The sequence below is a fragment of the Pseudophryne corroboree genome (genome assembly GCF_028390025.1).
Source record: "Pseudophryne corroboree isolate aPseCor3 chromosome 10 unlocalized genomic scaffold, aPseCor3.hap2 SUPER_10_unloc_4, whole genome shotgun sequence".
NCBI lineage: Eukaryota > Metazoa > Chordata > Amphibia > Anura > Myobatrachidae > Pseudophryne > Pseudophryne corroboree.
The window spans coordinates 590192-612836 of NW_026967475.1; the positions used below are offsets into that span (position 1 = coordinate 590192).

At 55.5% G+C, this 22645-nt stretch overlaps 1 protein-coding gene across 2 annotated transcripts in view; it reads left to right on the top strand.

Annotated features, from left to right (window-relative positions):
- Positions 1-22645, top strand: part of DISP3 (dispatched RND transporter family member 3) — a 546610-nt gene that overhangs the window by 501478 nt on the left and 22487 nt on the right. For both annotated transcript variants that reach the window (XM_063948697.1, XM_063948698.1), the window contains exons 16-18: positions 2825-2951; positions 7831-7976; positions 11003-11162. In XM_063948697.1, coding sequence (XP_063804767.1) covers positions 2825-2951; positions 7831-7976; positions 11003-11162 — 433 coding nt within the window. The remainder of the gene's footprint in view (positions 1-2824; positions 2952-7830; positions 7977-11002; positions 11163-22645) is intronic.

Consider the following 22645-nt stretch of genomic DNA (forward strand, 5'->3'; position numbering starts at 1 on the left):
AGGCCGCCGTGGGTCTGTGTTGCGGCACTCCTTGGGCTACTTGTCTGGTAGTAATGTGCTATAAGGCCGCCGTGGGTCTGTGTTGCGGCACTCCTGGGGTTTACTGTCTGACAGGAATGTTCTATAGGGCCGCTGTGTGTCTGTGCCGCACATTCCTGGGGCTTCCTGTCCGGTAATAATGTGCTATAGGACCACTGTGTGTCTGTGTTGCGGCACTCCTGGGGGTTCTTGTCTCATAGTAATGTGCTATAGGACCGCTGTGTCTAAGCTGTGCCACTGCTGCAGGCTTCCTGTCTTGCAGTAATGTGCTATAGGGCCGCTGTGTGTCTGTGCTGCAGCACTCCTGGGGCTCCCTGTCTGGCAGTAATGTGCTATAAGACCTCTGTGTGTTTGTTCTGCGCCACTCCTGGGGCTCCCTGTCTTCAGTAATGTTCTATAGGACCGCTTTATATATATGCCACGCATTCCTGGGGCTTCCTATCTGGCAGTAATGTTCTATAGAACCACAGTGTATCTGTGACGCGCATACCTTGGGCTTCCTGTCTGGTAGTAATGTGCTATAGGGCAGCCGTGGTTCTGTGTTGCGGCACTCCTGGGGCTCCCTGTCTGGTAGTAATGTTCTATAGGACCACTGTGTGTCTGTGCCGCGCATTCCTGGGGCTTCCTGACTGGCACTAATGTGTTATAAGACCACTGTGTGTCTGTGCTGCGACACTTCTGGGGCTTCCTATCTGGTAGTAATGTGCTTTAGGGCCGCCGTGGGTCAGTGTTGCGGCACTCCTGGGTCTTCTTGTCTGGCAGTAATATGCTATAAGACCACTATGTGTCTGTGCTGCGGCACTCCTGGGGCTTCCTGTCTGGTAGTAATGTGCTATTAGACCGCTGTATGTCTGTGGTGCGTCACTCCTGGGGCTTCCTGTCTTGTAGTAATGTGCTATGGGACCGCTGTATGTCTGTGCTACGCCACTCGTGGGGCTTCCTGTCTGGTAGTAATGTGCTATAGGACCTCTGTATGTCTTTGCTGCGGCACTCCTGGGGCTTCCTGTCTGGTAGTAATGTGCTATAAGACTTCTGTGTGTCTGTGCTGCGGCACTCCTGGGGCTTCCTGTCTGGTAGTAATGTGCTATAAGACCGCTGTATGTCTGTGGTGCGGCACTCCTGGGGCTTTCTGTCTGGTAGTAATGTGCTATAAGACCGCTGTATGTATGTGCTGCGGCACTCCTGGGGCTTCCTGTCTGGTAGTCATTTACTATAGGAACGTTGTATGTCTGCTTTGCAGCACTCTTGGGGTTTCCTGTCTGGTAGTAATGTGCTATAGTACATCTGTATGTCTGTGCTTCGGCACTCCTGGGGCTCACTGTTTGGTAGTAATGTGCTATGTGACTGCTGTATGTCTATGCCGCGGCTCTCCTTGGGCTTCCTGTCTGGTAGTAATGTGCTATCAGACCATTGTATGTCTGTGCTGCGGCACTCCTTGGGCTTCCTGTTTGGTAGTAATGTGCTATCAGACCGCTGTATGTCTATGCTGCGGCACTCCTGGGGTTTCCTGTCTGGTAGTAATGTGCTATAGGACAGCTGTATATCTGTGCTGTGGCACTCCTGGGGCTTTCTGTCTGGTAGTAACATGCTATAGGACAGCTGTATGTCTGTGCTGCTGCACTCCTGGGGCTTCCTGTCAGTAATGTGCTATAGGACAGCTGTATGTCTGTGCTGCGGCACTCCTGGGGCTTCCTGTCTGGTAATAATGTGCAATGGGACCGCTGTATGTCTGTGCTTCGGCACTAATTGGGCTTCCTCTCTGGTAGTAATGTGCTATAGGATGGCTGTGTGTCTGTGCCGCGGCACTCCTAGGGCAATCTGACTGGTAGTAATGTGCTATAGGACTGATGTATGTCTGTGCTGCAGCACTCCTGGGGCTTCCTGACTGGTAGTAATGTGCTATAGGACTGGTGTATGTCTGTGTCACGGCACACCTTGGGCTTCCTGTCTGGCAGTAATGTGCTATATTACAGCTGTGTATCTATGCTGCGGCACTCCTGGGGCTTCCTGTCTGATAGTAATGTGCTATAGGACTGCTGTATGTCTGTGCTGCGGCACTAATTGGGCTTTCTGTCTGGTAGTAATGTGCTATAGGACCGCTGTAGGTCTTTGCCGCGGCACTCCTGGGGCTTCCTGTCTGGTAGTAATGTGCTATAGGACGGCTGTGTGTCTGTGCTGCGGCACTCCTAGGGCTTCCTGTCTGGTAGTAATGTGCTATAGGACCGCTGTAGGTCTGTGCCGCGGCACTCCTGGGGTTTCCTGTCTGGTAGTAAAGCGCTATAGGACGGCTGTAGGTCTGTGCCGCACACTCATGGGGCTTCCTGTCTGGTAGTAATGTGCTATAGGACCGCTGTAGGTCTGTGCCGCGGCACTCCTGGGGCTTCCTGTCTGGCAGTAAAGCGCTATAGGACCGCTGTAGGTATGTGCCACGGCACTCCTGGGGTTTCCTGTCTGGTAGTAATGTGCTATTGGACCGCTGTAGGTCTGTGCCGCGGCACTCCTGGGGTTTCCTGTCTGGTAGTAAAGCGCTATAGGACGGCTGTAGGTCTGTGCCGCACACTCCTGGGGCTTCCTGTCTGGTAGTAATGTGCTATAGGACCGCTGTAGGTCTGTGCTGCGGCACTCCTAGGGCTTCCTGTCTTGTAGTAATGTGCTATAGGACGGCTGTGTGTCTGTGCTGCGGCACTCCTGGGGCTTCCTGTCTGGCAGTAATGTGCTATAGGAATATATTGCTCACATTTGCAGATCACCCACTGACGTGTTTCTTGCTTTTGTCTTCTGAAAGGGCAGAGTGATCTACGATGAGAAGTTTGACCTCTTTAAAGAGATTGGTAATCTGTGCCGGCTGTGCAAGTTGATTGGCAGTAACTCAGAGCTGGTGAAGCCCGGAGGAGCGCAGTGCCTACCTTCAGGTGCATATTACATTTTTATTTCTCATATTGGTTATTTGTAACGTAGCGGAAATCTTAGAACGTTGGTCCAGGTCTGAGGAAGCTAAGTCTAATGTTTATAATGTAATTACTCGGCCGCTGTCAGTGTCTCGGTTTCTGATTTACCCATACTTGCCTACCTGCCCCTCTCCATGAGGGAGAAAATGCTCTGTTCCTGGACTTTCCTGGTAATGTATGATTGCCATCACCTGTGGTGAGCTAGGTAATTGATAAGAAAGGGGTTTCACCACAGGTGATGGCAATCATACATTACCAGGAAAGTCCAGGAACAGAGCATTTTCTCCCTCATGGAGAGGGGCAGGTAGGCAAGTATGGATTTACCCTGTTACAATATTGCTGTATTGTGGGCAGTAAGAGCAGCGTGTAGCATCAGCTGGCGACACAAATTACACCCTTACACCCGCTGCTTGACCGGCTACACCATTGCTGTGTATATTGCTGATATACTAGGCGTTTGGAGTATACAGGACAGAATCAGCTGGGAACGGTCTGCAGACGTCAGTCTGAGGTGCGCATGTTTCTCCATGCAGTTTCTATCCTACAGGTAAAATTACTGCGCGGCTTTTCCAGACTGCTGCGTCCTCAACAGTTCTGCTGCTGGATTCAAAGAGGCGTTTTATTTACATTTCATAGGATTCTCCCCAGTGCTCCAGGTGTGTTGGTATGATATACACTTCTCCACTGTCCCTGCTATGCGTCAGATACTCTGCACGGCAGGGGCGGATCCAGTAACACGCAGTCTCAGCCACACCCATGTGCTGCATCTCTGGGCAGGGGCGGATCCAGTAACATGCAGTCTCAGCCACACCCACGTGCTGCATCTCTAGGCAGGGGCGGATCCAGTAACATGCAGTCTCAGCCACACCCACGTGCTGCATCTCTAGGCAGGGGCGGATCCAGTAACACGCAGTCTCAGCCACACCCACGTGCTGCATCTCTGGGCAGGGGCGGATCCAGTAACATGCAGTCTCAGCCACACCCACGTGCTGCAAGTCTAGGCAGGGGCGGATCCAGTAACATGCAGTCTCAGCCACACCCACGCGCTCATCTCTGGGCAGGGGCGGATCCAGTAACATGCAGTCTCAGCCACACCCACGTGCTGCATCTCTGGGCAGGGGCGGATCCAGTAACATGCAGTCTCAGCCACACCCACGTGCTGCATCTCTGGGCAGGGGAGGATCCAGTAACATGCAGTCTCAGCCACACCCACGTGCTGCATCTCTGGGCAGGGGCGGATCCAGTAACATGCAGTCTCAGCCACACCCACGTGCTGCATCTCTGGGCAGGGGCGGATCCAGTAGCATGCAGTCTCAGCCACACCCACGTGCTGCATCTCTGGGCAGGGGCGGATCCAGTAACATGCAGTCTCAGCCACACCCACGTGCTGCATCTCTGGGCAGGGGCGGATCCAGTAACACGCAGTCTCAGCCACACCCACGTGCTGCATCTCTGGGCAGGGGCGGATCCAGTAACATGCAGTCTCAGCCACACCCACGCGCTGCATCTCTGGGCAGGGGCGGATCCAGTAACATGCAGTCTCAGCCACACCCACGTGCTGCATCTCTGGACAGGGGCGGATCCAGTAACACGCAGTCTCAGCCACACCCACGTGCTGCATCTCTGGGCAGGGGCGGATCCAGTAACACGCAGTCTCAGCCACACCCACGTGCTGCATCTCTGGGCAGGGGCGGATCCAGTAACATGCAGTCTCAGCCACACCCACGTGCTGCATCTCTGGGCAGGGGCGGATCCAGTAACACGCAGTCTCAGCCACACCCACGTGCTGCATCTCTGGGCAGGGGCGGATCCAGTAACATGCAGTCTCAGCCACACCCACGTGCTGCATCTCTGGGCAGGGGCGGATCCAGTAACATGCAGTCTCAGCCACACCCACGCGCTGCATTTCTGGGCAGGGGCGGATCCAGTAACATGCAGTCTCAGCCACACCCACGTGCTGCATCTCTGGGCAGGGGCGGATCCAGTAACATGCAGTCTCAGCCACACCCACGTGCTGCATCTCTGGGCAGGGGCGGATCCAGTAACATGCAGTCTCAGCCACACCCACGTGCTGCATCTCTGGGCAGGGGCGGATCCAGTAACACGCAGTCTCAGCCACACCCACGTGCTGCATCTCTGGGCAGGGGCGGATCCAGTACCATGCAGTCTCAGCCACACCCACGTGCTGCATCTCTGGGCAGGGGCGGATCCAGTAACATGCAGTCTCAGCCACACCCACGTGCTGCATCTCTGGGCAGGGGCGGATCCAGTAACATGCAGTCTCAGCCACACCCACGTGCTGCATCTCTGGACAGGGGCGGATACAGTAACATGCAGTCTCAGCCACACCCACGTGCTGCATCTCTGGGCAGGGGCGGATCCAGTAACATGCAGTCTCAGCCACACCCACGTGCTGCATCTCTGGGCAGGGGCGGATCCAGTAACACGCAGTCTCAGCCACACCCACGCGCTGCATCTCTGGGCAGGGGCGGATCCAGTAACATGCAGTCTCAGCCACACCCACGTGCTGCATCTCTGGACAGGGGCGGATCCAGTAACATGCAGTCTCAGCCACACCCACGTGCTGCATCTCTGGGCAGGGGCGGATCCAGTAACATGCAGTCTCAGCCACACCCACGTGCTGCATCTCTGGGCAGGGGCGGATCCAGTAACATGCAGTCTCAGCCACACCCACGTGCTGCATCTCTGGGCAGGGGCGGATCCAGTAACATGCAGTCTCAGCCACACCCACGTGCTGCATCTCTGGACAGGGGCGGATCCAGTAACACGCAGTCTCAGCCACACCCACGTGCTGCATCTTTGGACAGGGGCGGATCCAGTAACACGCAGTCTCAGCCACACCCACGTGCTGCATCTATGGGCAGGGGCGGATCCAGAAACACGCAGTCTCAGCCACACCCACGTGCTGCATCTCTGGACAGGGGCGGATCCAGTAACACGCAGTCTCAGCCACACCCACGTGCTGCATCTCTGGGCAGGGGCGGATCCAGTAACACGCAGTCTCAGCCACACCCACGTGCTGCATCTCTGGGCAGGGGCGGATCCAGTAACATGCAGTCTCAGCCACACCCACGTGCTGCATCTCTGGGCAGGGGCGGATCCAGTAACATGCAGTCTCAGCCACACCCACGTGCTGCATCTCTGGGCAGGGGCGGATCCAGTAACACGCAGTCTCAGCCACACCCACGTGCTGCATCTCTGGGCAGGGGCGGATCCAGTAACATGCAGTCTCAGCCACACCCACGTGCTGCATCTCTGGGCAGGGGCGGATCCAGAAACACGCAGTCTCAGCCACACCCACGCGCTGCATCTCTAAGCAGGGGCGGATCCAGTAGCACGCAGTCTCAGCCACACCCACGTGCTGCATCTCTGGGCAGGGGCGGATCCAGTAACATGCAGTCTCAGCCACACCCACGTGCTGCATCTCTGGGCAGGGGCGGATCCAGTAACATGCAGTCTCAGCCACACCCACGTGCTGCATCTCTGGGCAGGGGCGGATCCAGTAACATGCAGTCTCAGCCACACCCACGTGCTGCATCTCTGGACAGGGGCGGATCCAGTAACACGCAGTCTCAGCCACACCCACGTGCTGCATCTTTGGACAGGGGCGGATCCAGTAACACGCAGTCTCAGCCACACCCACGTGCTGCATCTATGGGCAGGGGCGGATCCAGAAACACGCAGTCTCAGCCACACCCACGTGCTGCATCTCTGGACAGGGGCGGATCCAGTAACACGCAGTCTCAGCCACACCCACGTGCTGCATCTCTGGGCAGGGGCGGATCCAGTAACACGCAGTCTCAGCCACACCCACGTGCTGCATCTCTGGGCAGGGGCGGATCCAGTAACATGCAGTCTCAGCCACACCCACGTGCTGCATCTCTGGGCAGGGGCGGATCCAGTAACATGCAGTCTCAGCCACACCCACGTGCTGCATCTCTGGGCAGGGGCGGATCCAGTAACACGCAGTCTCAGCCACACCCACGTGCTGCATCTCTGGGCAGGGGCGGATCCAGTAACGTGCAGTCTCAGCCACACCCACGTGCTGCATCTCTGGGCAGGGGCGGATCCAGAAACACGCAGTCTCAGCCACACCCACGCGCTGCATCTCTAAGCAGGGGCGGATCCAGTAGCACGCAGTCTCAGCCACACCCACGTGCTGCATCTCTGGGCAGGGGCGGATCCAGTAACATGCAGTCTCAGCCACACCCACGTGCTGCATCTCTAAGCAGGGGCGGATCCAGAAACACGCAGTCTCAACCACACCCACGTGCTGCATCTCTAGGCAGGGGCGGATCCAGTAGCACGCAGTCTCAGCCACACCCACGCGCTGTGCATGTACAAAACGGGTCCTGTGATCGCATTGCAGTAATGTGACTGGCTCTGCCCTATTGACAGGCAGAGGTGCTTGGGGGGAGGGATGGGGACGGCCCACTCCCATTGTCCGGGAGTGGCGAGGGAAAGGACTGCGTTGTGAGATGCAGTTTCTTTGGCCTCGTGAGCCACCCTGCGAAGCCTGAGTTACTCAGTTTGCTGTCGCAGATGAACATCGTGACCGATGGTCGCAATATTTGATCCCAGGCTGTGACGCGGTTGCAGCGATGCGTTTGAAACTGCAGCAAGGAGGTGTGTCTACATTTCCTACTGCACTTGCATTGCTGTGGATTGCATTTGCCATGCTGAATGAGGGCCTGCATGATATACAGTTAGGATTACACCACGTTGTATACAGTATGGGTTGCTGCTGGGGCAGTGGGGTGAGGAGCGGGCGGAGGGTCACTGCCAGGGTTACAGAAGACCTCATACACACATCTCTCCCCAGGTTACAGCATATCCTCCATCCTGCAGATGTTACACCCAGAGTGTAAGAGCATCCCGGAGCCAAACCTTCTCCCGGGACAGCTCTCCCACGGGGCCGTCGGAGTCAAGGACGGGAAGGTCCAGTGGATCTCTATGGCGTTTGAATCGGTAAGAACAGTACTGCCCAGGAACGCCCAGTCACTGCCCAGGAACGCCCAGTTACTGCCCTGTCACCACCCAGGAACGCCCAGTTACTGCCCAGGAACGCCCAGTCACTGCCCAGGAACGCCCAGTTACTGCCCTGTCACCGCCCAGGAACACCCAGTTACTGGCCAGGAACGCCCAGTTACTGCCCTGTCACCACCCAGGAACGCCCAGTTACTGCCCAGGAACGCCCAGTTACTGCCCAGGAACGCCCAGTTACTGCCCTGTCACCACCCAGGAACGCCCAGTTACTGCCCAGGAACGCCCAGTTACTGCCCTGTCACCGCCCAGGAACACCCAGTTACTGCCCAGGAACGCCCAGTTACTGCCCTGTCACCACCCAGGAACACCCAGTTACTACCCTGTCACCGTCCAGTCACTGCCCAGGAACGCCCAGTAACTACCCTGTCACCACCCAGGAACGCCCAGTTATTGCCCAGGAACGCCCAGTCACTGCCCAGGAACGCCCAGTTACTGCCCAGGAACGCCCAGTCACTGCCCAGGAACGCCCAGTAACTACCCTGTCACCACGAGGAACGCCCAGTTATTGCCCAGGAACGCCCAGGAACGCCCAGTCACTGCCCAGGAACGCCCAGTTACTGCCCAGGAACGCCCAGTCACTGCCCAGGAACGCCCAGTTACTGCCCTGTCACCACCCAGGAACGCCCAGTTATTGCCCGGGAACACCCAGTCACTGCCCAGGAACGCCCAGTTACTGCCCAGGAACGCCCAGTCACTGCCCAGGAACGCCCAGTCACTGCCCAGGAACGCCCAGTTACTGCCCTGTCACCACCCAGGAACGCCCAGTTACTGCCCAGGAACGCTCAGTTACTGCCCTGTCACCGCCCAGTTACTGCCCAGGAACGCCCAGTAACTACCCTGTCACCACCCAGGAACGCCCAGTTATTGCCCAGGAACACCCAGGAACGCCCAGTTACTGCCCAGGAACGCCCAGTTACTGCCCTGTCACCACCCAGGAACGCCCAGTTATTGACCGGGAACACCCAGGAACGCCCAGTCACTGCCCAGTTACTGCCCAGGAACGCCCAGTCACTGCCCAGGAACGCCCAGTTACTGCCCTGTCACCACCCAGGAACGCCCAGTTACTGCCCAGGAACGCCCAGTTACTGCCCTGTCACCGCCCAGGATCACCCAGTTACTGCCCAGGAACGCCCAGTTACTGCCCTGTCACCACCCAGGAACACCCAGTTACTACCCTGTCACCGTCCAGTCACTGCCCAGGAACGCCCAGTAACTACCCTGTCACCACCCAGGAACGCCCAGTTATTGCCCAGGAACGCCCAGTCACTGCCCAGGAACGCCCAGTCACTGCCCAGGAACGCCCAGTTACTGCCCTGTCACCACCCAGGAACGCCCAGTTATTGCCCGGGAACACCCAGGAACGCCCAGTCACTGCCCAGGAATGCCCAGTTACTGCCCAGGAACGCCCAGTCACTGCCCAGGAACGCCCAGTTACTGCCCTGTCACCACCCAGGAACGCCCAGTTACTGCCCAGGAACGCCCAGTTACTGCCCTGGAACGCCCAGTTACTGCCCTGTCTCCACCCAGGAACGCCCAATTACTGCCCTGTCACCGCCCAGGAACACCCAGTTACTGCCCAGGAACGCCCAGTTACTGCCCTGTCACCACCCAGGAACACCCAGTTACTACCCTGTCACCGTCCAGTCACTGCCCAGGAACGCCCAGTAACTACCCTGTCACCACCCAGGAACGCCCAGTTATTGCCCGGGAACACCCAGGAACGCCCAGTCACTGCCCAGGAATGCCCAGTTACTGCCCTGTCACCACCCAGGAACGCCCAGTTACTACCCTGTCACCGTCCAGTCACCGCCCAGGAATGCCCCAGTCACCGCCCAGGAACACCCAGTTACTACTCTGTCACCGTCCAGTCACTGCCCAGGAATGCCCCAGTCACTGCCCAGGAATGCCCTGTCACCGCCCAGGAACACCCAGTTACTACCCTGTCACCATCCAGTCACTGCCCAGGAACGCCCTGTCACCGCCCAGGAACACCCAGTTACTACCCTGTCACCGTCCAGTCACTGCCCAGGAATGCCCCAGTCACTGCCCAGGAATGCCCCAGTCACCGCCCAGGAATGCTCCAGTCACTGCCCAGGAATGCCCCAGTCACCGCCCAGGAATGCCCCAGTCACCGCCCAGGAATGCCCCAGTCACTGCCCAGGAACGCCCTGTCACCGCCCAGGAACACCCAGTTACTACCCTGTCACCGTCCAATCAGTGCCCAGGAATGCCCCAGTCACTGCCCAGGAACGCCCAGTCACCGCCCAGGAACACCCAGTTACTACCCTGTCACCGTCCAGTCACTGCCCAGGAATGCCCCAGTCACCGCCCAGGAATGCCCAGGGACACCCAGCACATTTCCACGAATTGTGTCACCTGGTCTGTGCGACGTGATGTAGACATAGGTCCTGATTCTTAGTCAAGCGGAGGTTGCTACTGGTAACCGATGTCTGATGACGGAGCACACTTTCTGTGAGGTGGGTGATTCTGGGCGGTAACTGAGCGGTGACCATGCAATCGCACATAACAGCCCCCTGGGGTTTGGGGCTGGCACAAGCCCAGATATTACTAATGGCTGTGTCTGCAGACAGATACGCAGTGGGCGGGACAGGCTTCCATTTTGAGGCTGCACACAGCGGATTCTCGTGTCTGCATATGAAAGTACAGCAAGGGCGTATGAAAGAGAAGCACAGATGTATCCCACTCAGAATTAGGCCAGTGCGGGCAGTGTAACATGGTGGCACCAGGGTCTAAGGGCCCCTATTCACTAAATAGTTTTATGGCTTAGAAGAGTGTTGTCTCCAGAGTTAGTGAATGGGGCCTGGTGCTATCCCTCTCTGTGCTGTAATCCTGTACGAGTCTGACTATAAGTACATGATGGGCGTTGGGGTGGAGAGATCAGTACTGAGCGGAGAGCTTTCTCATGAATCCTGCGTCTCTCTGCACAGACCACCTACAAGGGCAAATCCTCCTTCCAGACATACAAGGATTATTTGACGTGGGAGTCATTCCTGCAGCAGCAGCTGCTGCTCCTCCCGGCGGACTCTGCGCTGAAACACGGCTTCCAGACTTGTGAGCATTGGAAACAGATCTTCATGGAGATCATAGGCAAGTGACCGCTTGGCGGCAAGATGGCTGCACTCATGTTGGAGAAAGTGATTATTGCTGCATTGGGCGGAGATGTAGCTGTTAGGGATTATGGAACACTATGTTGTCATAGATACCACTGTTACACAGGTACATAGAATTGTCAGCCTGTTTCACACCTGTTCCCCTCCAGTCACATGATCACAGAGCGAGTAACGCGTCTCACCTGCTCCTCTCCAGTCACATGATCACAGAGCTAGTAACGCGTCTCACACCTGCTCCCCTCCAGTCACATGATCACAGAGCGAGTAACGCGTCTCACACCTGCTCCCCTCCAGTCACATGATCACAGAGCGAGTAACGCATCTCACACCTGCTCCCCTCCAGTCACATGATCACAGAGCGAGTAACGCGTCTCACACCTGCTCCCCTCCAGTCACATGATCACAGAGCGAGTAACGCGTCTCACACCTGCTCCCCTCCAGTCACATGATCACAGAGCTAGTAACGCATCTCACACCTGCTCCCCTCCAGTCACATGATCACAGAGCGAGTAACGCGTCTCACACCTGCTCCCCTCCAGTCACATGATCACAGAGCGAGTAATGCATCTCACACCTGCTCCCCTCCAGTCACATGATCACAGAGCTAGTAACGCGTCTCACACCTGCTCCCCTCCAGTCACATGATCACAGAGCGAGTAATGCATCTCACACCTGCTCCCCTCCAGTCACATGATCACAGAGCTAGTAACGCATCTCACACCTGCTCCCCTCCAGTCACATGATCACAGAGCGAGTAACGCGTCTCACACCTGCTCCCCTCCAGTCACCTGATCACAGAGCGAGTAACGCGTCTCACACCTGCTCCCCTCCAGTCACATGATCACAGAGCGAGTAACGCGTCTCACACCTGCTCCCCTCCAGTCACCTGATCGGAGAGCGATTAATGCTTCTGACACCTGCTCCCCTCCAGTCACATGATCACAGAGCGAGTAACGCATTACATGCTCCCCTCCAGTCACATGATCACAGAGCGAGTAACGTATTTCACACATGCTCCCCTCCAGTCACCTGATCAGAAAACGAGTAACGCGTCTCACCTGCTCCCCTCCAGTCACCTGATCGGAGAGCAATTAACGCTTCTGACACCTGCTCCCCTCCAGTCACATGATCACAGAGCGAGTAACGCGTCTCACACCTGCTACCCTCCAGTCACATGATCACAGAGCTAGTAACGCGTCTCACCTGCTCTTCTCCAGTCACATGATCACAGAGCTAGTAACGCGTCTCACACCTGCTCCCCTCCAGTCACATGATCACAGAGCTAGTAATGCATCTCACACCTGCTCCCCTCCAGTCACATGATCACAGAGCTAGTAATGCATCTCACACCTGCTCTCCTCCAGTCACATGATCACAGAGCGAGTAACGCGTCTCACACCTGCTCCCCTCCAGTCACATGATCACAGAGCGAGTAACGCGTCTCACACCTGCTCCCCTCCAGTCACATGATCACAGAGCTAGTAACGCATCTCACACCTGCTCCCCTCCAGTCACATGATCACAGAGCTAGTAATGCATCTCACACCTGCTCTCCTCCAGTCACATGATCACAGAGCTAGTAACGCATCTCACACCTGCTCCCCTCCAGTCACCTGATCACAGAGCGAGTAACGCGTCTCACACCTGCTCCCCTCCAGTCACATGATCACAGAGCGAGTAACGCGTCTCACACCTGCTCCCCTCCAGTCACCTGATCGGAGAGCGATTAATGCTTCTGACACCTGCTCCCCTCCAGTCACATGATCACAGAGCGAGTAACGCATTACATGCTCCCCTCCAGTCACATGATCACAGAGCGAGTAACGTATTTCACACATGCTCCCCTCCAGTCACCTGATCAGAAAACGAGTAACGCGTCTCACCTGCTCCCCTCCAGTCACCTGATCGGAGAGCAATTAACGCTTCTGACACCTGCTCCCCTCCAGTCACATGATCACAGAGCGAGTAACGCGTCTCACACCTGCTACCCTCCAGTCACATGATCACAGAGCTAGTAACGCGTCTCACCTGCTCTTCTCCAGTCACATGATCACAGAGCTAGTAACGCGTCTCACACCTGCTCCCCTCCAGTCACATGATCACAGAGCTAGTAATGCATCTCACACCTGCTCCCCTCCAGTCACATGATCACAGAGCTAGTAACGCATCTCACACCTGCTCCCCTCCAGTCACATGATCACAGAGCTAGTAATGCATCTCACACCTGCTCTCCTCCAGTCACATGATCACAGAGCTAGTAATGCATCTCACACCTGCTCCCCTCCAGTCACATGATCACAGAGCGAGTATCGCATTTCACACCTGCTCCCCTCCAGTCACATGATCACAGAGCTAGTAACGCATCTCACACCTGCTCCCCTCCAGTCACCTGATCGGAGAGCGATTAACGCTTCTGACACCTGCTCCCCTCCAGTCACATGATCACAGAGCGAGTAACGCATTTCACACCTGCTCCCCTCCAGTCACCTGATCAGAGAGCGAGTAACGCGTCTCACCTGCTCCCCTCCAGTCACCTGATCGGAGAGCAATTAACGCTTCTGACACCTGCTCCCCTCCAGTCACCTGATCACAGAGCTAGTAATGCATCTCACACCTGCTCCCCTCCAGTCACCTGATCAGAGAGCGAGTAACGCGTCTCAACTGCTCCCCTCCAGTCACCTGATCGGATAGCGAATAACGCGTTTCACACCTGCTACCCTCCAGTCACCTGATCACAGAGCGAGTAACGTGTTTCATACCTTATCCCCTCCAGTAACCTGATCGTAGAGGGAGTAACGCGTCTCACACCTGTTCCCCTCCAGTCACATGATCACAGAGCTGGTAACGCATCTCACACCTGCTACCCTCCAGTCACCTGATCACAGAGCGAGTAACGTGTTTCATACCTTATCCCCTCCAGTAACCTGATCGTAGAGGGAGTAACGCGTCTCACACCTGTTCCCCTCCAGTCACATGATCACAGAGCTAGTAACGCATCTCACACCTGCTACCCTCCAGTCACCTGATCACAGAGCGAGTAACGTGTTTCATACCTTATCCCCTCCAGTAACCTGATCGTAGAGGGAGTAACGCGTCTCACACCTGTTCCCCTCCAGTCACCTGATCGGAGAGCCAGTAATGCATCTCACACCTGCTCCCCTCCAGTCACCTGATCACAGTGCGAGTAACGTGTTTCATACCTTATCCCCTCCAGTAACCTGATCGAAGAGCTAGTAACACGTTTCACACCTGCTCCTCTCCAGTCACCTTATCGAAGAGCGAGTAACGCGTTACACACCTGCTCCCCTCCAGTCACTTGATTGGAGAGCGATTAATGATTCTGACACCTGCTCCCGTCCAGTCACCTGATCACAGAGCGAGTAACGTGTCACACACCTGCTCCCATCCAGTCACCTGATCACAGAGCGAATATCGCGTTTCACACCTGCTACCCTCCAGTCACCTGATTGGAGAGCGAGTAACACGTCTCACACCTCCCCTCCAGTCACCTGATCACAGAGCGAGAAACGTGTTTCATACCTTCTCCCCTCCAGTCACCTGATCACAGAGCGAGTAACGTGTTTCATACCTTCTCCCCTCCAGTCACTTGATCGGAGAGAGAGTAACGCGTCTCACACCTGTTCCCCTCAAGTCACCTGATCAGAGAGCGAGTAACGCGTCTCACACCTGCTCCCCTCCAGTCACCTGATTGGAGAGCCAGTAATGCATCTCACACCTGCTCCCATCCAGTCACCTGATTGGAAAGCAAGTAACGCGTTTCACACCTGCTCCCCTCCAGTCACCTGATCACAGAGTGAGTAATGCGTCTCACACCTGCTCCCCTCCAGTCACCTGATCGAAGAGCGAGTAATGGGTCTCACTACTGCTACACTCCAGTTACATGATCACAGAGCTAGTAACGCGTCTCACACCTGCTCCCCTCCAGTCACATGATCACAGAGCTAGTAATGCATCTCACACCTGCTCCCCTCCAGTCACATGATCACAGAGCTAGTAACGCATCTCACACCTGCTCCCCTCCAGTCACATGATCACAGAGCTAGTAATGCATCTCACACCTGCTCTCCTCCAGTCACATGATCACAGAGCTAGTAATGCATCTCACACCTGCTCCCCTCCAGTCACATGATCACAGAGCGAGTATCGCATTTCACACCTGCTCCCCTCCAGTCACATGATCACAGAGCTAGTAACGCATCTCACACCTGCTCCCCTCCAGTCACCTGATCGGAGAGCGATTAACGCTTCTGACACCTGCTCCCCTCCAGTCACATGATCACAGAGCGAGTAACGCATTTCACACCTGCTCCCCTCCAGTCACCTGATCAGAGAGCGAGTAACGCGTCTCACCTGCTCCCCTCCAGTCACCTGATCGGAGAGCAATTAACGCTTCTGACACCTGCTCCCCTCCAGTCACCTGATCACAGAGCTAGTAATGCATCTCACACCTGCTCCCCTCCAGTCACCTGATCAGAGAGCGAGTAACGCGTCTCAACTGCTCCCCTCCAGTCACCTGATCGGATAGCGAATAACGCGTTTCACACCTGCTACCCTCCAGTCACCTGATCACAGAGCGAGTAACGTGTTTCATACCTTATCCCCTCCAGTAACCTGATCGTAGAGGGAGTAACGCGTCTCACACCTGTTCCCCTCCAGTCACATGATCACAGAGCTAGTAACGCATCTCACACCTGCTACCCTCCAGTCACCTGATCACAGAGCGAGTAACGTGTTTCATACCTTATCCCCTCCAGTAACCTGATCGTAGAGGGAGTAACGCGTCTCACACCTGTTCCCCTCCAGTCACATGATCACAGAGCTAGTAACGCATCTCACACCTGCTACCCTCCAGTCACCTGATCACAGAGCGAGTAACGTGTTTCATACCTTATCCCCTCCAGTAACCTGATCGTAGAGGGAGTAACGCGTCTCACACCTGTTCCCCTCCAGTCACCTGATCGGAGAGCCAGTAATGCATCTCACACCTGCTCCCCTCCAGTCACCTGATCACAGTGCGAGTAATGTGTCTCACACCTGCTCCCATCCAGTCACCTGATCACAGAGCGAATAATGCATTTCACACCTGCTCCCCTCCAGTCACCTGATCACAGAGTGAGTAACGTGTTTCATACCTTCTCCCTTCCAGTCACTTGATCGGAGAGGGAGTTACGCGTCTCACACTTGTTCCCCTCCAGTCACCTGATCAGAGAGCGAGTAACGCGTCTCACACCTGCTCCCCTCCAGTCACCTGATCGGAGAGCCAGTAATGCATCTCACACCTGCTCCCCTCCAGTCACCTGATTACAGAGTGAGTAACACGTCTCACACCTGCTCCCCTCCAGTCACCTGATCGAAGAGCGAGTAATGGGTCTCACGCCTGCTACACTCCAGTCACCTGATCAAAGAGCGAATAATGCGTTTCACACCTCTCCAGTCACCTGATCACAGAGTGAATAATGCGTTTCACACCTGCTCTCCTCCAGTCACCTGATCGAAGAGCTAGTAACACGTTTCACACCTGCTCCTCTCCAGTCACCTTATCGAAGAGCGAGTAACGCGTTACACACCTGCTCCCCTCCAGTCACTTGATTGGAGAGCGATTAATGATTCTGACACCTGCTCCCGTCCAGTCACCTGATCACAGAGCGAGTAACGTGTCTCACACCTGCTCCCATCCAGTCACCTGATCACAGAGCGAATATCGCGTTTCACACCTGCTACCCTCCAGTCACCTGATTGGAGAGCGAGTAACACGTCTCACACCTCCCCTCCAGTCACCTGATCACAGAGCGAGAAACGTGTTTCATACCTTCTCCCCTCCAGTCACCTGATCACAGAGCGAGTAACGTGTTTCATACCTTCTCCCCTCCAGTCACTTGATCGGAGAGGGAGTAACGCGTCTCACACCTGTTCCCCTCAAGTCACCTGATCAGAGAGCGAGTAACGCGTCTCACACCTGCTCCCCTCCAGTCACCTGATTGGAGAGCCAGTAATGCATCTCACACCTGCTCCCATCCAGTCACCTGATTGGAAAGCAAGTAACGCGTTTCACACCTGCTCCCCTCCAGTCACCTGATCACAGAGTGAGTAATGCGTCTCACACCTGCTCCCCTCCAGTCACCTGATCGAAGAGCGAGTAATGGGTCTCACTACTGCTACACTCCAGTCACCTGATCACAGAGCGAATAATGCGTTTCACACCTCCTCTCCAGTCACCTGATCACAGAGCGAATAATGCGTTTCACACCTGCTCTCCTCCAGTCACCTGATCGAAGAGCTAGTAACACGTTTCACACCTGCTCCTCTCCAGTCACCTGATCACAGAGCGAGTAACGCGTCTCACACCTGCTCCCAACCAGTCACCTGATCACAGAGCGAATAATGTGTTTCACACCTGCTCCCCTCCAGTCACCTGATCACAGAGCGAATATCGCGTTTCACACCTGCTACCCTCCAGTCACCTGATTGGAGAGCGAGTAACACGTCTCACACCTCCCCTCCAGTCACCTGATCACAGAGCGAGTAACGTGTTTCATACCTTCTCCCCTCCAGTCACCTGATCAGAGAGGGAGTAACGCGTCTCACACCTATTCCCGTCCAGTCACCTGATCAGAGAGCGAGTAACGCGTCTCACACCTGCTCCCCTCCAGTCACCTGATCGGAGAGCCAGTAATGCGTATCACACCTGCTCCCCTCCATTCACCTGATCGGAAAGCGAGTAACGCATTTCACACCTGCTCCCCTCCAGTCACCTGATCGAAGAGTGAGTAGCGCATTCCACACCTGCTCCCCTCCAGTCACTTGATCGGAGAGCGATTAATGCTTCTGACACCTGCTCCCCTCCAGTCACCTGATCACAGAGTGAGTAATGTGTCTCACACCTGCTCCCTTCCAGTCATCTGATCCGAGAGCGATTAACACGTCTCACCTGCTCCCACCAGTCACCTGATCGTAGAGTGAATAACGCGTATCACACATGCTACCCTCCAGTTACCTGACTGGAAAGCAAGTAACGCGTCTCACACCTCCCCTCCGGTCACCTGATCACAGAGCGAGTGACGTGTTTCATACCTTCTCCTCTCCAGAAACCTGATCGGAGTGGGAGTAACGCATTTCACACCTGCTCCCCTGCAGTCATCTGATTGGAGAGCCAGTAATGCGTCTCACACCTGCTCCCCTCCAGTCACCTGATCGGAGAGCGAGTAATGGGTCTCACTCCTGCTCCTCTCCAGTCACCTGATCGAAGAGCGAGTAACGCGTTCCACACCTGCTCCCCTCCAGTCACTTGATCGGAGAGCGATTAATGCTTCTGACACCTGCTCCCCTCCAGTCACCTGATCAAAGAGCGAGTAATGCGTCTCACACCTGCTCCCTTCCAGTCATCTGATCAGAGAGCGATTATCGCTTCTCACCTGCTCCCCCCAGTCACCTGATCGGAGAGTGAATAACACGTTTCAAACATGCTACCTTCCAGTTACCTGACTGGAAAGCAAGTAACACATCTCACACCTCCCCTCCAGTCACCTGATCACAGAGCGAGTAACGTGTTTCATACCTTCTCCCCTCCTGCTCCCCTCCAGTCACCTGATTGGAGAGCAAGTAATGCGTCTCACACCTGCTCCCCATCAGTCACCTGAACAGAGAGTAACGCATTTCACACCTGCTCCCCTCCAGTCACCTGATCGGAGAGCGAGTAACGCATCTCACACCTGCTCCCCTCCAGTCACCTGATCACAGAGCGACTAACGCATCTCACACCTGCTTCCATCCAGTCACCTGTTCGGAAAGCGAGTAACGCGTCTCACACCTGCTCCCCTTCAGTCACCTGATCGAAGAGCAAGTAATGCTCACACCTGCTCCCCTCCAGACACCTGATCGAAGAGCGAGTAATGCTCACACCTGCTCCCCTCCAGTCACCTGATCGAAGAACGAGTAAAGCGTCACACCTGATTGGAGAGCAAGTAATGCGTCTCACACCTGCTCCCCTCCAGTCACCTGAACGGAGAGTAACGCATTTCACACCTGCTCCCCTCCAGTCACCTGATCGGAGAGCGAGTAATGCATCTCACACCTGCTCCCCTCCAGTCACCTGATCACAGAGCGAGTAACGCATCTCACACCTGCTTCCCTCCAGTCACCTGTTCGGAAAGCGAGTAACGCGTCTCACACCTGCTCCCTTTCAGTTACCTGATCGAAGAGCAAGTAATGCTCACACCTGCTCCCCTCCAGACACCTGATCGAAGAGCGAGTAATGCTCACACCTGCTCCCCTCCAGTCACCTGATCGAAGAACGAGTAACGCGTCTCACACCTGCTCCCCTCCAGTCATCTGATCGGAGAGCGAGTAACGTGTTTCACACCTGTTCCTCTCCAGTCACCTGATCACAGAGCGAATAATGCGTTTCACACCTGCTCCCCTCCAGTCACCTGATTGGAGAGCGAGTAATGGGTCTCACTCCTGCTACCCTCCAGTCACCTGATCGGAGAGCGAGTAACGCGTCTCAGATCTGCTTCCCTCCAGTCACCTGATCACAGAGCGAGTAACATGTTTCATACCTTCTCCCCTCCAGTCACCTGACCGGAGAGCAAGTAACACGTCTCACACCTGCTCCCCTCCAGTCACCTTGATCGGAGAGCGAGTAACGCATCTCACACCTACCCCCTCCAGTCACCTGATCACAGAGCGAGTAATCTGTTTCACACCTGCTACCCTCCAGTCACATGATCGGAAAGCGGGTAATGCGTTTCACACCTGCTCCCCTTCAGTCACCTGATCAGAAAGCGAGTAATGCATTTCACACCTGCTCCCCTCCAGTCACCTGATCAAAGAGCGAGTAATGTGTCTCACACCTGCTCCCCTCCAGTCATCTGATCGGAGAGCGAGTAACGTGTTTCACACCTTCTCTCCTCCAGTCACCTGATTGGAGAGCGAGTAACGCATCTTCCATCACACCTGCTCCCCTCCAGTCACCTGATAGGAGAGCAACGCGTTTCACACCTGCTCCCCTCCAGTCACATGATCGGAAAGCGGGTAATGCGTTTCACACCTGCTCCCCTCCACTCACCTGATCAGAAAGCGAGTAATGCATTTCACACCTGCTCCCCTCCAGTCACCTGATCACAGAGCGAGTAACGCGTCTCACACCTGCTCCCCTCCAGTCATCTGATCGGAGAGCGAGTAACGTGTTTCACACCTGCTCCTCTCCAGTCACCTGATCACAGAGCGAATAATGCGTTTCACACCTGCTCTCCTCCAGTCACCTGATCGAAGAGCGAGTAACGCGTTTCACACCTGCTCCTCTTCAGTCACCTGATCGAAGAGCGAGTAACGCGTTCCACACCTGCTCCTCTCCAGTCACTTGATCAGAGAGCGATTAATGCTTCTGGCACCTGCTCCCCTCCAGTCACCTGATCACAGAGCGAGTAATGCGTCTCACACCTGCTCCCTTCCAGTCACCTGATCGGAGAGTGAATAACGCGTTTCACACCTGCTACCCTCCAGTCACCTGACTGGAGAGCAAGTAACGCGTCTCACACATCCCCTCCAGTCACCTGATCACAGAGAGAGTAACGTGTTTCATACCTTCTCCCCTCCTGCTCCCCTCCAGTCACCTGATTGGAGAGCAAGTAATGCGTCTCACACCTGCTCCCCTCCAGTCACCTGAACGGAGAGTAACGCATTTCACACCTGCTCCCCTCCAGTCACCTGATCGGAGAGCGAGTAATGCATCTCACACCTGCTCCCCTCCAGTCACCTGATCACAGAGCGAGTAACGCATCTCACACCTGCTTCCCTCCAGTCACCTGTTCGGAAAGCGAGTAACGCGTCTCACACCTGTTCCCCTCCAGCTACCTTATCGGAGAGCGAGTAACTCGTCTCACACCTGCTCCCCTCCAGTTTCCTGATCACAGAGCGAGTAACGTGTCTCACCTGTTCCCCTCCAGCTACCTTATTGGAGAGCAAGTAACGCATCTCACACCTGCTCTTCTCCAGTCACCTGATCACAGAGTGAGTAACGTGTCTCACACCTCCTCACCTCCAGTCACCTGATCTGAGAGCGAGTAACGCGTCTCACACCTGCTCCGCTCCAGTCACCTGATTGGAAAGCGAGTAACGCGTTTCACACCTGCTCCCCTCCAGTCACCTGATCGGAGAGCGAGTAATGGGTCTCACCCCTGCTCCCCTCCAGTCACCTTGATCGGAGAGCGAATATAGCGTCTCACACCTGCTCCCCTCCAGTCACCTGATCACAAAGCAAGTAACGCATCTCACACCTGCCCCCCTCCAGTCACCTGATCGGAGAGCGAGTAGTCTGTTTCACACCTGCTACCCTCCAGTCACATGATCGGAAAGCGGGTAATGCGTTTCACACCTGCTCCCCTCCACTCACCTGATCAGAAAGCGAGTAATGCATTTCACACCTGCTCCCCTCCAGTCACCTGATCACAGAGCGAGTAACGCGTCTCACACCTGCTCCCCTCCAGTCATCTGATCGGAGAGCGAGTAACGTGTTTCACACCTGCTCCTCTCCAGTCACCTGATCACAGAGCGAATAATGCGTTTCACACCTGCTCTCCTCCAGTCACCTGATCGAAGAGCGAGTAACGCGTTTCACACCTGCTCCTCTCCAGTCACCTGATCGAAGAGCGAGTAACGCGTTCCACACCTGCTCCCCTCCAGTCACTTGATTGGAGAGCGATTAATGATTCTGACACCTGCTCCCCTCCAGTCACCTGATCACAGAGCGAGTAATGCGTCTCACACCTGCTCCCTTCCAGTCACCTGATCGGAGAGTGAATGACGCGTTTCACACCTGCTTCCCTCCAGTCACCTGACTGGAGAGCAAGTAACGCGTCTCACACATCCCCTCCAGTCACCTGATCACAGATAGAGTAACGTGTTTCATATCTTCTCCCCTCCTGCTCCCCTCCAGTCACCTGATTGGAGAGCAAGTAATGCGTCTCACACCTGCTCCCCTCCAGTCACCTGAACGGAGAGTAACGCATTTCACACCTGCTCCCCTCCAGTCACCTGATCGGAGAGCGAGTAACGCATCTCACACCTGCTCCCCTCCAGTCACCTGATCACAGAGCGAGTAACGCATCTCACACCTGCTTCCCTCCAGTCACCTGTTCGGAAAGCGAGTAACGCGTCTCACACCTGCTCCCCTTCAGTCACCTGATCGAAGAGCAAGTAATGCTCACACCTGCTCCCCTCCAGTCACCTGAATGGAGAGTAACGCATTTCACACCTGCTCCCCTCCAGTCACCTGTTCGGAAAGCGAGTAACGCGTCTCACCCTGCTCCCCTTCAGTCACCTGATCGAAGAGCAAGTAATGCTCACACCTGCTCCCCTCCAGACACCTGATCGAAGAGCGAGTAATGCTCACACCTGCTCCCCTCCAGTCACCTGACCGAAGAATGAGTAAAGCGTCACACC